Source organism: Dipodomys ordii, unplaced genomic scaffold, assembly GCF_000151885.1.
Source record: "Dipodomys ordii isolate 6190 unplaced genomic scaffold, Dord_2.0 Scaffold36, whole genome shotgun sequence".
Taxonomy (NCBI): Eukaryota; Metazoa; Chordata; class Mammalia; order Rodentia; family Heteromyidae; genus Dipodomys; species Dipodomys ordii.
Genome location: NW_012267252.1, coordinates 14621097 through 14635604, shown reverse-complemented (window position 1 = coordinate 14635604; position 14508 = coordinate 14621097). Strand labels below are relative to the sequence as shown.

The following is a 14508-nucleotide window of genomic DNA, read 5'->3' as shown; positions in this document are numbered from 1 at the left end:
CCCCGGGCGCACGCGGGGGGTCCCCGCGCCCCGGCCGGCCGGCAGACTCGCGCGATCACTCACCGGGCGGAGCGCAGGGCAAAGGAGGCTGCTGTGGTCGGGGTGCAGGCGAAGGCTCCACTGGGCCAGAGGCCTGGCAGCGCGGACGCCCCGGGACGGCAGCCACGTGGAACACCTGCGGGTCTCTGCCTGGAGCGCGGAGGGGAGCGGCTGCAGCCCGCGGAGAGCAGGGCGCGCTCCGAAGGGAGGAGGCGCTTCTGGGAGCCCTGCTGGCCTCGCCCCTCACGTTTTGAAACGAGGCGTTGGCCAAGGCCGGCAAAGTAACAAAGTACTCCCGAGCCTCCCGTCACTCGTCCCCTGATCCAACCGAGACCTGCCATCCCTGGCTGCTTATCAGGTTTTATTGCTCAGACCCATGAGCAAACGTTGGTTTTGGCATCGTTTCTATTTATCCTGGCACTTGACTTTTATTAATCTGTCCCATTATTGCAGCTGGGCGAGAAGAGGCTGACCTTTTGCACAAAAGTAAAAATAGAAAATGCCAGTAAAGAAACTGAAAAATCAGATATTGCACTGTAGCTTCGGATACTGTTACAGTGCATGGACTTACTTCCTATCATTCTAGCCCTAGAAAACTCACATGTTTTAGTTCATTCCACATTAGTGGCACGTTGACCAGATTTTCCATGTTTTAAGTCACTTCATAATGTTCTAAATGTATTTAACGTATGTGCTATTTCTCAACACTAAACTTTCAGTTTTAATAATGCTATTAGATATCTTTGTTCCTTTGCCTAATTCCTTAGACCACAAGAAGATAGCTAGAAATTTCAAGGTTTTTTAAAAAAAAATCATATTATCAAATGGCCTTCCAAGAAGCTTATCTGTTCCTTCTTTTCTGTTCCTTTTCCCTTAGTTCCTAATAATTTCCATCTGAGAGGCAAAGAGCAATCTTTTTATACCTTTTCATAATTGTGTTCCTCAGATCTCATCTTCCTCAGTAGCTAGGATTACAGGCATGCCCAATGGTGCCTGGCCGTATCTAGTCATGTATACATCATAAATGCTGTCTTAAAATGTGATTTGTTTCACCAATTGCCCTATACATTGTCTCAGTTAACACACATGGTACAGTGAATTCTGTGAATTGTGCAGTACTCCACAGCATGCACTTCAAAGAGCCCAGTGTGGCACAATCCCCATGGCTTCGGAGACAGTGGTTTGGGATGCCCCAGCTAGGTCTGCCTGTTGGTTTTGTACAGAGATAAAACACTTCTCGTTGCTCAGTTCCTCATCTACCAAGGGCAACAAATGTAATGATTCTCAACCCTGCAGAACCCCAACTCAAATTCTTCGCATCCAGTTCCCCCAGACGATGAAAGCACACAGGAAAAGACCAGCGGAAAAGCCAACAGGCTCCGACACAGTTGTGTATTTCCCTGACCCCACAGAATAGCCACTTAACCGGAGCCCTGTTGAGAAATGTACAGAAAACCAATGTTCATTAAATGACACAGCAGCCATCCCACAGAAACACAGGGCTCCCAGGCAGAAGGTTTGACAAGGGTGGTCTGAAGAGCCAGGAAAAATGAATATTGTGGTGATGTCATGGGAAGCAGAAATGCTACCCCTTCCGGCTAAGGCTCCCTGGGTTTCCAAAAAGGCACCAACTGCCCTAAAGGTGAAAAGCATACACTTCAATGTCTTTTAAGACAGTGAAAAAAATGTGCAAGGTGACACCTGATTTCCATTTGAGAAACATGTTGCTGTCTGGCTGAATCAAGTAAATATAGGATTTCATGAAGGCAAAAGCTTGGGTGACAGTCACTCAACTAACATTGGAAATAGCCAAATGCTCTGAGACGGCATCTTGCCAATACTTCCCAGCCATTTGGTCTCAAATTTCCCAATCATCAACTTTGCTGTTTCATATATATATGGAACAGGTTATAGTGGTAATCGATGCACCTTGGAGTAGGGTCTGCTCCTGACTTCCATGAGCACCACAAGTCCCTCCCTCCTTCCTGCAAGACTCATATCACAGGGGCTGGACACTTTCCTGTCTCATGGTTATCACTCCAGGGCTAAAAAGCCAGGACAGGAAAACTGATGAGGCCAGGTAGTTAAAATTCTATAAAACCACGACCAGTTTTCAGGAGGTTGTCTGAAAGGGCTTCCCTGGGGAAATGATTGCAATACCTGAACAATGCTCAGGGCAAAGTAACCTAGTGTATTTATACTTTGTGGTCAGCCTCTGGGGTCCTCATGATGTGGGAAAGGGCAGAGTCGTCGTGAGCTCCACCTGCCCACTTCAGGCAGCTGTGTTGGTGATGAACCCATTAGAAACAATGGCTTCTAGTAAGGGCCAATTGCTTTTGGATGGCACTCTCACCATAAATCAAATTCTCCATGGGAATTGGGCAGAATATGCTTGTGGCAGGAAAATCTGCATGTGTTGGATTCTCAAGTGTTTCTTGTACAGCAGCAGAGTTCAGCTATGGCATCCCAATCACCCTCATTCACACTCCTGCACAGATGGTTCACCTCAGTATTTCTGCCTAACAATAAACTGTTTGGACACAGCCTCAGATTTGGTGTATTCATCGATGGCCAAATTAGGTCAGAGGTTCTACACTTCTCCCAATTGTGAATAGCAGGACCACACTAAACCAGATTCAGCACCGACTGTCGAGCACACAGTTGGAGCTCAGTATTTGTTCAGTGAAACATACTGCAGACATACTGAACTAGGAAACATCTTAGGTGTATTCAGAAAGAAGACATGGTAGTTTAGTATGTGGGATCTGTGAGGCTAGTGTTACAGCTCTATTATCTCTTCTGGGGAACCAACTCAATCACCAAACATGTTGCTCCATCTAATTAAAATTGTTTCTAGATGAATTTCCAGCACTATAGGCTAAAATGCTGCAGCTGGAAGAAATGAAGTTTTATACATGATCTTTTGTAATCTTTCAACAGCTTCCCTGGTTCTCTTTCATCAAAAGGCCAGTTGTCATTTGCATGTTTTTTGGCTGGAGAGCAGATGGGATAAACGAAGACATTTACTTCTGCAGTGTGATTGTGATTCCTTTGCACAGAAATCAGTGCAAGTCCAGCAGGAAGCATACTCGGGGGAGCTGGTTGACAAAGGTTTTTATTTGAGCAAATAAGATGAACTTTAAATACAAGCACATCGATATCTGAGCAACATCTTTACGTGAGGAAAAATTCCACTATAACAGAACACCTGATCCCAATTACCAGGATTATTGATTTAACTATCTATGTGTGAGAGACATCTTAGGTTTTCAGAGTCTGGTAATTAAACAACATGAAAATTCTCAAACAGAAACTATTTAGGGCTGGCAGGAAAGTCAGCTGGCCCATAATTCTTAGAAAAAAAAGTCTTAGAAAAAATATCTAAGATTATGTGCATCAAGAAAACATTTACTCTAACACAGCTTTTAAACTTAAATTGGTAACTACATTTGTGTTTCATAAAACAGTGAATTTCTTTTTTTTTTTTTTTACAACCAAAGTCTGAGTGGCTAGAGCTTTGGAAGGACATGTGGTTGGGCAGGAGCAGAAAGTTCCCCCTTCCCCTCTCCGTGTCACCTCCCCCACCCCAAAGGACCAGTCCAGAACCCCAGGACAGACTCTGTGACCAAAAGCATCAAGGATGGAGAGAAGATGCTGATGACCTCAGAGAGGACAGGAAGAGGCAGATGACCATGGGAACAGGGAACACCTGGAAATACTTCAAACATACAGGAAATAATAAAACTTTGGAATTCACAAACTAGACTTATTTGATATTAGCATGAAGCTACATTTCTTCAGTATTTTTAAGTAATCCAAGGTTACAGGCTTAGGGCTATAGTTCAGAGGTAAGAGTGCTTGCCTAGCATGCATGAGGCCCTGAGTTCAACCCCCAGCATGGGCCAAAGGAAAGAGAGTCATATGTTCAGCAGGGAGCCCCTCTCTATGCCTTCCTAGTAATCCCATGAATTTTTTTTTTGTGAATCTTTTCAGTTGTTTTAAAGTTTGTTTTTCTTATTTTTTATTTCTTTTAGAGAGGGTCTTATGATGTAGGGCTCAGGCTGGCCTGAAATTTATAATCCTCCTGCCTTGGCCTCCTGAGTGGCACAATGAATCTTCTATACAAGATTTATTTGGTAGGAAGAACTTGGAAGAAGAAAAAAAACGCAAACCAACCAACCAAACAACCTAATAGAACCAAGTAAGGAAACAAATGGAGGCACAAAAGGTCATTAACAAAAAACCAGAGAAGAGAAAAGATTCCAATATACAAAAACACAAAATGCAATGCTTCTCTCTTAAGTCACTGCTGTTTCTTTCCTCCTAAGCATTTGCTTCCAAAGGATGCTGTTATCTGAAATAGAAAAACCAACCACCTTTATGTGTCATATAAAAACTGTGTTAATCACTGTAATTTGTTTTATGTAAACACTCCCAAATATTCACTTTTAACTGATATTAGACATATAGATCTGACTTGTTCAATACCACCATGATGTTTATTAATTTTCATTAATAATTCTATGAATTATAGCTGCTTATCTTCCCCTTCACAAATACAAAATATGGCTACTGGTGTTCTTCAAATATAAAAAAAAAAGTGGTATTGATTTGTGTTAAGCCTTTATGATTTTTGAGTAATCTATTATAGACAATATATGCTCTTATCATCATAGAACTCCTATTTTGGCAATTTACAATTGTTAATAAAATGAATTCCTTCAGAGATGATGAAATAACATTTTAAAACACACTTTCCTTCGTCTCTAGGAATAATTTAAAGGTAAGAGAAATGTTTGAACTGGATTTTCACCACAATAACGAAAGTATGCTTAAATGACCCCTGTGTGCATTGTTTTTCTAATATTATCCCCTAATTTTACAGCCTGTAGAACAGGCTGAGAGACACTGCAGCCCAGCACACAGGGCAGCCTGAGGAGCCCAGAGAACGCGGCTCCGAGCAGTAAGACTCAGGCTAACATCCCCATGTGTGCTAGAAGCTGGTGTGGGCCTCAGCTCCTACAAGTAAACAGTGCGGTCTACTTCCTCTGTAAGGGTATTGTGAAGATGAAAAGGGTAAATAAAGCACTTGATGTAAATAAGGCACTACACAGATATAAAGTATAATACTGTATCCAAATGGGAACAAAATATGTGATTTATTTGCACAGAAGGGGAAAGCTAGTTTATGCGTGTACTGCTGTTTTTTAAGCTAATAAGCACTGTCTCCAATATAACCAAAACAAAGTAAATACAGGTTTCATCTTTAATTGTGTGTGCAAGCACTCTCAATATCCTGACGGGGAAAGCCTACTACTCAGGCAGATAAAAGTGCATACCAGTTAAATCAGCTTGAGTAAGACACCATGATGGGTGCTAGGTGGAATTACATTCTGGAAGCTCATGTGTCTGCACATTCCTCACGCTTAAAGTTAAGGGTAAACTCAAGCACCCAAAACAGAAAGCACTAAAACAATGTATTAGGAAGGGCTGAAGGTTGTAATTGCATTAAAAATGGCTCCAGACTTATAAAGGGTATAAATCATGAAAGTAAAAACTGTTGATCCTTAGGACATTTAGCGTAGCACTCAATTAACTGCACTTTCTTCAAAGAGAAAGTTAACATTATCACATGGAAAATACATTTTAAACATTGTTGGCTCCTATTTGAGATGAATCCGCCCTTGGATCTATCTTCATATGACCTAACACATACTGAATTTATACCAACAAGAGCACACACACAGAATAAATCAAAGATCCTTTGTTATTGGCTGAACAGCAGTTCAAAGATACAAGGAGCACTATTTTACAAGTTATAATTGACTATTGATAATGGGGTGATTTTTATTTTTTGGTGGTGGGGGTACAGAGCTTGATAGGCAGATGCTCCACCATTTGAGCCACACCCCAGTCCTTTCGTTTTCCTTAAGTTTTTGATTGTAGCCTAGACTACAATCATCCAATTTAGGCTTCTTACACAGCTAAAAGATAAGCATGACGCCACGCCTGGCTGGATCATCGTTTCTGAAGGCCATACTATGGCTAGAGATTAAAATGGAGGAATAAAAAGACAAAAATTGGGGAAACTCTTGGTTTAGAATCATTAATATTTTCTGTAAATAGTGGAGTCATCACAGCTCAAAGGGCTGATGCTTCATTGTGAAATGAAACCTGCTGTGGGTCCAACTCACTTTCCACTCAATGACCTCTTCATGAGAACTTTAAAAAATTTGTAACAAGACGTGAGATGATTTCAGATCACATTTATGACAAATGTAAATTTGTAACAAAATGTGAGATGATTTCAGATCACAATAGTCAGATGATTTCAGGACATAATGAGTTTGAAGCTAAGCTTCATCTCCCAATCATTTTTATAAGTCCTTCTGCAAACACAGTAATTCACAAAATCAAATCACAGTGAGGAAAGGCCAGGATAATTCAAACACCCCTGGGCTCGGGTCCACTAAGAGCATCAGAGGAAAACTGTCAGACCAAGCTGAAGGGAGAATATTAGTCTGAAGTCATGACATGAAGCCCCACCTCACCGTGGGAAGGAAGGGGGGCGTGTCACACCAACTGCTCCATCCTGACAGTCCAGCTGGGGACATTCTAGGGGCAACTACCAAAGTAACAACAAAAATCACACTTACTTAACTTTTTAGCCTATTTTTCATTTCAATAAATTTATTTGGGTTGGTTGGATTGTTTAAGAGGAAGAGAAGAATCTGCTCATGTTTTTCAACCTATAGTAAAAAAGAAAATAGTAGAATTTAATTTCTGAAAAAATCTGAGAAGTGTAACTCCATTTAAGAGGGATTTTTGCCCACCTGCTTCTGTAACTCCATGCAGCGACAATTCATCCCATGTGTCTTTTCTAAAGTAAATGGAAAAAAAAAGTTAGGTAGCGCACAAGGTAAATGACAAACAACTTGAACCAGATCAAATACGTATCTGTCCACATGCCTGGCTTTCTATTTTAAAAACCAGACCGGGGTTCTATGTTGTCTACTAACCTTGTTGTTATTGTTTATAAAGAACATACACACTGCATGGGCTAGGCCCTCTGACTGTTACATATGGGATCTTTTCTGGATGAGGAGGAGCTGCCAAATGCACGCCTTATGAAACACTAGGAAATTCCAACTCAAGAAATGAGTTCGGGGCTGGGAAGGTGGCTCACTGGTGGCTTGCCTTGCATGCCTGAGGCCCTGGGTTCGATTCCTCAGCACCACATAAGCAAAAAGAAAAAAGCCGGAAGTGGCGCTGTGGCTCAAGTGGTAGAGCACTAGCTTTGAGCTGAAGAGCTTAGGGACAGTGCTCAAGCCCAGAGTTCAGGCCCCATGACCGGACCAAAAAAAAAAAAAAAAGGAATGAGTTCTTGTCATTCTGGTTAGGATCAAATGTGAGCTGGACAAAAAGTGCAGAAAGAATCTTCAATCTGAGCCTCTCAGTGCTGATTTCTCCAATGCTGTCTGTAGAGCCTGACCCTGGGACTACCCCCCCCCCCACTGCAAACAAGGTAGCAGCAGAAATCTGAGCCCTGTCATGGGATGTGGAGGAAGAGGAAGGGACTGTAGCACAGGGGGCAAAGAAAGATCAGGTCAACTAAAGGTGACAGTCTCAGCTAGCTTTGACATCTACACATCTGCTAGTAATTACATGTTTAAAAATAAATCACCTTCACCTTTATTGAAAGCATTTGGCTTCAATGCCATGTTTTGTGCTAGATCATGCATCACCAGCTTCTCAGCTATATTGATAGTACCATTCTCAGAACACTTCTCCACAGACACTGTGTGAATGTTCTTCACGATCCCTTTCACAGAAAGCATTACAGTCTGATTCAACATGAAATTTTTTAGTAGCTCTATTATTAATTGAGAACAGCTTCCATTCAATTCTGTCAGTCCTGGGGTGAGAGGGGAAATAAAAGAAAGATTATGGTTAGTTTTCAAGTCTCTTTTTAAAAACATCCTATTTTGGTAAATTAATCAAAGGTCAATAAGCCAAAGGTTTACTTTCTATAGCTGGGTTACTCTGATGTACTACTACTGCTGATATGGAAAATTCCTATTTGCTCAATAAACGGTTACTGACCTATAAAGGTATCACACGTGTCAACCCTCAATGTACTAATGGGAGAAGCAAATAGCGGGAAAGCGAATTTCCTGACTCGAGTTGGAAGCCACGCAGGCAATGAGCAGTCAGGGTGGTATATGTAGGGCTCTCTGGTAGAGAGCTGAGGAGGAATAGTACAAGCCTGCTTGGTAAATTTTAGTGACTCTATTCAAATTCCAATGGAGAGTTGAAGAAATCTAGATTCAGTACCCTCAGTAAGGCAGCTGACAAGTGTCAAGAGAATATGTCTGAAAGTCCTTACAGAGAATGGTGAATCTAAGATCTGAACAGGGACACCTCCCTCCCTCTTGGCTAAGTTTCTGCCCAGTATCTGTTATCTAGGTAAGTGGCAGACCTGGAAGCAGTCACTTCCCCCCCTGCTAGGTCACATCCCTTCCTGCTAGGTCACATCCTGGGCCACCTCTGGTCACATGCCTCCCATCTGACCTTAGGAGGGTCCCAGACCCTGAGGTCACATCCAGATCCAGTATAGCCACACCTCTTCCTGTCCCTGGCATAGATAAGTCCTGACCCAGAGGTGGGTCCCCCACCCCCTTTCGTTTTCAGCCATGCTTCTCCACCATGCTTGGCGGGGGCAGCAGTTCGGTAAATAAACTTCTTTTCCTGCCTGACTAGCGTGTGGTGTTTTCTTCACCGGCTACCTAATGAAACCTACCTATTTAATATACCTTACAGTGAACAAGACATTGGGGGACAGCTCAGTCCACTTCAGCTCACTTCCTAGCAGAGCTTGTGACAGAGGGAAGAACCCCTGAAACACAACGCTCTGAAAATAAGCTGTGAAGCAAAGGCAGACTAAATGAATGTCATTTCTGCGAGAGATAAAGGATACATTTCTTTTGATAATCCTATTTGATACTTAGAAATCTGAGTGATCTATCTTTACTTGAAATATCCTATTTGATTCCTATTTAGAGCAATGAAACATAAAAGACCAAAAAAACCCAAAAAAACAAAAAACAAACCTGAAGACACTCAAACTGGAAAGGGACTTAATTGCCTACCTTCAAGTGAACATTTAATAATCTGGAAAGGTAGCTCCAGGTAGCTGGAGAGAATTGGTTGCACCCTGGAAAGAGGCAGGGTTTCAATGTTCCCATAGTCTGCATAGAGCACTTTCACATCGGAGTCTGATGTTGCCAAGACAATTGCCCGGTACCAGAAATCATCACCTGAAAACATAATGGAATTTAAGATGTACAGTCAGTGACTCCCCTTCCTTCCTTAAGATGAGTTATTCTAAGTTACATTTTATGTCACTTAAAAATTCAAGATCAAGCTGGGCGCTGGTGGCTCATGCCTGTAATCCTGGTAATCCTAGCTACTCAGGAGGCTGAGATCTGAGGATCATGGGTTATAGCCAGCCTGGGCAGAAAAGTCCGTGAGTCTCTTATAGCCAATAAACCACTCAGAAAACCAGAAGTGGTGCAGTGGCTCAAGTGGTAGAGCACTAGCCTTGAGCTGAAGAGCTGAGGAACAGTGTTTAGGCCCAGAGTTCAAGCCCCATGACCAACAACAACAACAACAAAAATTCAAGATAGATTAGGAGCCAAATTTATTCTAAGTCCTACTAAAAAAAGTGTCAGTAGTTTGTTTGATTGGATTGCTTTTAAGTAGATGGGCCAGGGAACAAGAAAAGAGGTCATGTAGTGTTAAAGGCTAGAAAAATAGATGTGTGAGTGGAAATGATTACACAAGCCATGGTAGCTCAACCAAAGCCTGCAGAGGAGAAACGAGGCAGCATCCCACTTCACACCTCAGACCTCCAGCCTCAAGGCTCAGCAACTGGTGCTTGTCTGCCTTCAAGGTGGAGGACTGGGCAAAGGAACGAGCTCCTTCCCAAGACACGTAAACAGACTTTGGTTCACCAACACCTTTACACAGCATACCTATTTTTACACTTGCTACAGAGAATGGTCAGTTTGATTTTCACCTATTTTAATATGGCTTAATAACACAGCTTCCCTTTCCCTGGGCAACTGCTCTCACTCAACTGCAGAGGACGGCAGGTTCCTCCTCCACAGAGAGCACCAAGCAGACAGGAGCCAAGTGGAGGAGAATGAATTTACGGAGAACTGTCTGGAAAGCTGTGCACTCGGGTGGGAACATGGCTGTCACAGGGCAGAGTGCTTCAAGATAGGGACACTGGCACGATACAAAATGGCAGAGCCAAATCACCCTTCACTGAAGGCCACCAATGGAAAAGCCCTGTCCACACCTAACGAGACTTCCAAGTAATTTTTTAGGCTCTCATCTTACCTATGTGAACAACAAAGCACTGAAGAAAGCTGAGAATGGTAAGACAAGGAGGCCAAAACAAAAAGAGGACCCGGGGGAAATAATCAAAGAAAGAAAATGTCAATACATTTTTTAAAAATGATAATATCCTTGGAGAAATGGCATTCTATCCTTGAAACAAGAACAAAGTACACATCCTATCTTTTCACTAAGCTTTGGATCCAGGCATGTGGGAAAGCCCAGGATCCTAAAACCAAGGGGCTTCTTTGGAAAGACAAGACTGTGTCCTGAAGGCAGACTCGCTGATCTCATTCTTGATACTGACTGGAGGCATCCCTATCTCCCTCTGTTCTCAGCTGTCAGCCTGAAACCAGCCTGCCAGCCACCGGCTGGATTCAGAACCACCCACACTCGTCACAGGCCTGCCATCTCAAACCAGCCATTGATCCTGAAGCAGCCTTCTGTGACCTGGCTCTAGTCCCATATCATCTCAACCCCAGGGAAGCACATAAGCACACACAGAGACACAGACACAGATCATCCAGTACAAGTATTAAATATATTATCCAAGGAAACATGCCCAAACTACTAACTGGTTAGAATAAGACCCTAATCAACGTGTTTGAACCCCTGAAGTTCATTCTTCTAGTACATTCACATACAGCATTCTACAAATCAGAGGGACATAAGTTGACATGTTGAATTGAAACCCCTTTTTACAACTACTCAAGTAAAAAATAAAGTAATAATGAATAAATAACTGAGTAATCATGGAGAGATTGTGAATCATTTCATTATACTGATCCACTGTGAACAGACCAGCATTACTTAGATGTGACAGATTTGTACATGTTATACACATACATACATGGATCTGTAGACCTTGCCTAAAGTCTATATAGAACAGAAAAGCAGAGGGATCTCAATATCGGAAGAGAAGTTGTAACTTTAGCATTTTGTTTTTATAACCAGATGAAATATGCACATAAAACACCAAAGTTTACAGAATCTTACGTAAGAGGGTAGACTAAATGCATTCCCTTTAATATTTTACTTAAAAGAACCTTACTTGTGTATTTGGCACAGCATGCATCTCCAATTCTTGGTCTATAAGATGGCCGACTCTTCTGAGAATTGCAGTACTCTAACAATTCAGATGCTAACAGACTCAGTTTTTCTTGATTTTCTAAAGTAGAAACAATCTTTTTTTTGGTAAAAATTCCAACACTACTATCAACAATAGAACCTAAAAGATGTCAAGTCTAGTGAACAACAACATTTTGTATATTAAAACATAATATATTTAAACTCTTAGTTGCCTTTTGCAGAAGGGCCAAAAATGGGTGTGTGGGTGGGTGTGACCCGCACAGCAAGTCAGAAAGCGAGAGCTTGCTCTGCCCATAGACTAAAAAGCTCTGGGCGACCAGCAGTAGCCTCCAGTAAACAAACACGAAGAGAAGTTTCGAGTAGAAGCAGCACAGAAGGGACACTAGCCTTGACCAGCCCATCTTCAACCCACAGGAAAACAACAGCCCACGTGTGGGGAAATACTGGCCATTCCACGTAGTTCTCTTGTGTCTGAGGGGTGCTGGGAACCAGGCTTGGTGCCCTGAGCACTGTAGCAAAAGTGTGGCTACTGGTCTGTCCCCTGTTCCCGGAAAGAAACTACTCTGTAACCCTCCCACTACACTGTCCTGCCTGAGCACCGTGGACACTGACTACAAGACTATAGGTTATTAAACCTTCCAATTAATAACTTGGCCTTGACTATGTAAAATCTCAATGCAGGAACACAAGGAATGTGAAAAAATTACAATTAGCATAACTTCTAAAAATCCACAAATCCCACCATAATAGACTCTAAGGGTAGTTTCGAGCCCAAAAGAACTCAAGGACATGGTTATAAGAATGATCAATAAAAAAAAACACGTATAAAAAACCAGATAGATTCAAAGAGGCTACAAAAAAGCAGCTGAAGAAACTCAAAGATAATACAAATAAACAGATGAACAAAACGAATATGAGATATGAAAGTACAAATAAACAGATGAATAAAAACAATTTGAGGTATGAAAGTAGGAGTTTCAGCATGTACCGATTCCTTACCTAGCATCTCAGATGACACAGCGTAGAACAAATCCGGGTTTACAATCTCTAATATGTTTGCCCGCACAGTCTTGTGAACTGGCAGTTCTATCGTCTTCCACTGATCTGCTGAAGAGACTGCTGCGGACGTGAAAGACAAGACTCGTTAAATATAAAGAAGTTTTTCTTGTTTTTCCCCCCAGGCTTGGGGCTGGGGACTCAGGGCCTGAGCCCTGTCCCTGAGCATTTGCACTCAAGACTAGTACTCTACCACTCTGATCCACAGCACTGCTTCCAGTTTTCCAGTCGTTAATTGGAGATAATCTCTTGGACTTTCCTGTCCAGGCTGGCTCTGACATAAACCTCAGATCTCAGCCTCCTGAGTAGGTAGGATTACAGGTATGAGTCACCAGCACCCAGTTAAAGTTTCTCTTCAAGGAATTTATTTAATTTGTTCATTAGTTCCTAATTATCAATATTCCGGAATTCAATGGTCAATTTTCCGAGGTGCCCCTTTTGAGAGATTATGTGGGTGTTACAAGAGGTGAACCTATCATGAGATTCCTTGAACTATTACACTGCTGTGGCATATTCGGTTGTCTTTTCATTTCTAGTCAATTTTATCTAATTCTAATCTACTTGCTTTTTAAGAAGGGACATCTATCTGTATGGCACTTTTTTTGATAAATAACACTTTTTACTTGATAAATACATTAAAAATAAGTATGCTTACCCAGTAAAAAGAATAAAAAAATTAACTTTAATGATCGTATCAATCTATACCCACAAAAATCAATCTCTCCAAGAATATGACATCATTTAGGATAGAAAACAAAATGTTCATAGCCCGTGAAAACCAAAGACAAATCTAAATATCAGATCACTTACGGGTGTTATCCTGAAGCTCCGTGGTGTCAGTTTGGTGATTGTATTTATTAGCCAGTCTCCTATTCCGCAAGTAGGTGTGTGGTGAGCCACATTTTAAAACCAGGTGCTCACTAGTCAGAATATCACTAATTATTTTGGGGTAGGAAGTGGAAAGATCTGTGAGCTCAACACCCACCCCTTTCTCAGTCATTTCCACCACTCTGGCTTGGAGCTTTGTGCCCCTCACACACATGTGAAACCTCGCTATGGCTTCCTTCGTCCAGTGTTTGTTCTTAGGCTGTATATCTGGAAAATAAGAATAGTGTTAAGGAGCCCCATCAGAAGGTGAATTTTTGCTTCAGTTGTACGCAGGACTGGGTCCTTGCAAGTCTGTGTTTCTTGGCTCAGCAATGTTTTTTTTACAATTATACAAATGCATCATTTGTGTACCTGCTAACATAATACATTCCACTAACGTATCATTACTTGTCATATTTCCAATAGGCAAAACCAGGGGTATTATCTTTTCCAGAATCTACAATGATGTTCTATAACACACACAATGAGCAATGAGAAGTTTCTGATGATTAGACATCAACTGATACTCACTTTTGTGGAGAATTTTCCAACAGTAACTTAAAAATTCTATTTGAAATTATTTTTATTGGATAATTTTGGCTTCTATTTTTTGGGGGGAGGGAGCGTGAGGTCTCATCATTCCCAGATTGGTCTTCAACTCCTCAGTTCAAGTGAATCTCCTATCTCAATCTTCTCAGTAGCTGGGACTGAAGATGCATACTACACACCACAGGCTTTCAATTCTTACTTCTCTAACTGTAACTTTCAAGTGTGAACATGCACTGAATCACCTAGCGGGCTTGTTAAAATGCCAATTTCTGGCTGGGCACCAGTGGCTCATGTCTATAATTCTAGCCAATCAGGAGACTGAAATTTGAACATCCAATTTTGGATGTTCAAGAGACTCGTACCTCCAAGTAACCAGAAAAATCCTGTGAGGGCAGTGGAGGTATAGCTCAAGTGGTAGAGTATAAGCCATGAGCAGAAAAAGGTGAGAGCTTGAGACTCTGAATTTAAGTCCTAGTTCCAGAAAAAAAGTGGGGGGGGGAGGAGGAG

At 41.8% G+C, this 14508-nt stretch overlaps 2 protein-coding genes across 2 annotated transcripts in view; both read right to left on the bottom strand.

Annotated features, from left to right (window-relative positions):
- The window catches only part of Vwa2 (von Willebrand factor A domain containing 2), a 32552-nt gene extending 32429 nt beyond the window's left edge, over window positions 1-123 (bottom strand). The window contains exon 1 of the mRNA XM_013017660.1: window positions 64-123. The gene's annotated coding sequence lies outside the window, so the exon portion shown is untranslated. The remainder of the gene's footprint in view (window positions 1-63) is intronic.
- A 6572-nt stretch (window positions 124-6695) lies between these two features.
- Tdrd1 (tudor domain containing 1) overlaps window positions 6696-14508 on the bottom strand; it is a 36066-nt gene continuing 28253 nt past the window's right edge. Inside the window, exons 18-24 of the mRNA XM_013017702.1 lie at window positions 13396-13680; window positions 12529-12645; window positions 11492-11608; window positions 9189-9356; window positions 7730-7954; window positions 6873-6919; window positions 6696-6788 (exon numbers count right to left, since the gene is read on the bottom strand). Of these exons, the coding sequence (XP_012873156.1) occupies window positions 6696-6788; window positions 6873-6919; window positions 7730-7954; window positions 9189-9356; window positions 11492-11608; window positions 12529-12645; window positions 13396-13680 (1052 nt within the window). The remainder of the gene's footprint in view (window positions 6789-6872; window positions 6920-7729; window positions 7955-9188; window positions 9357-11491; window positions 11609-12528; window positions 12646-13395; window positions 13681-14508) is intronic.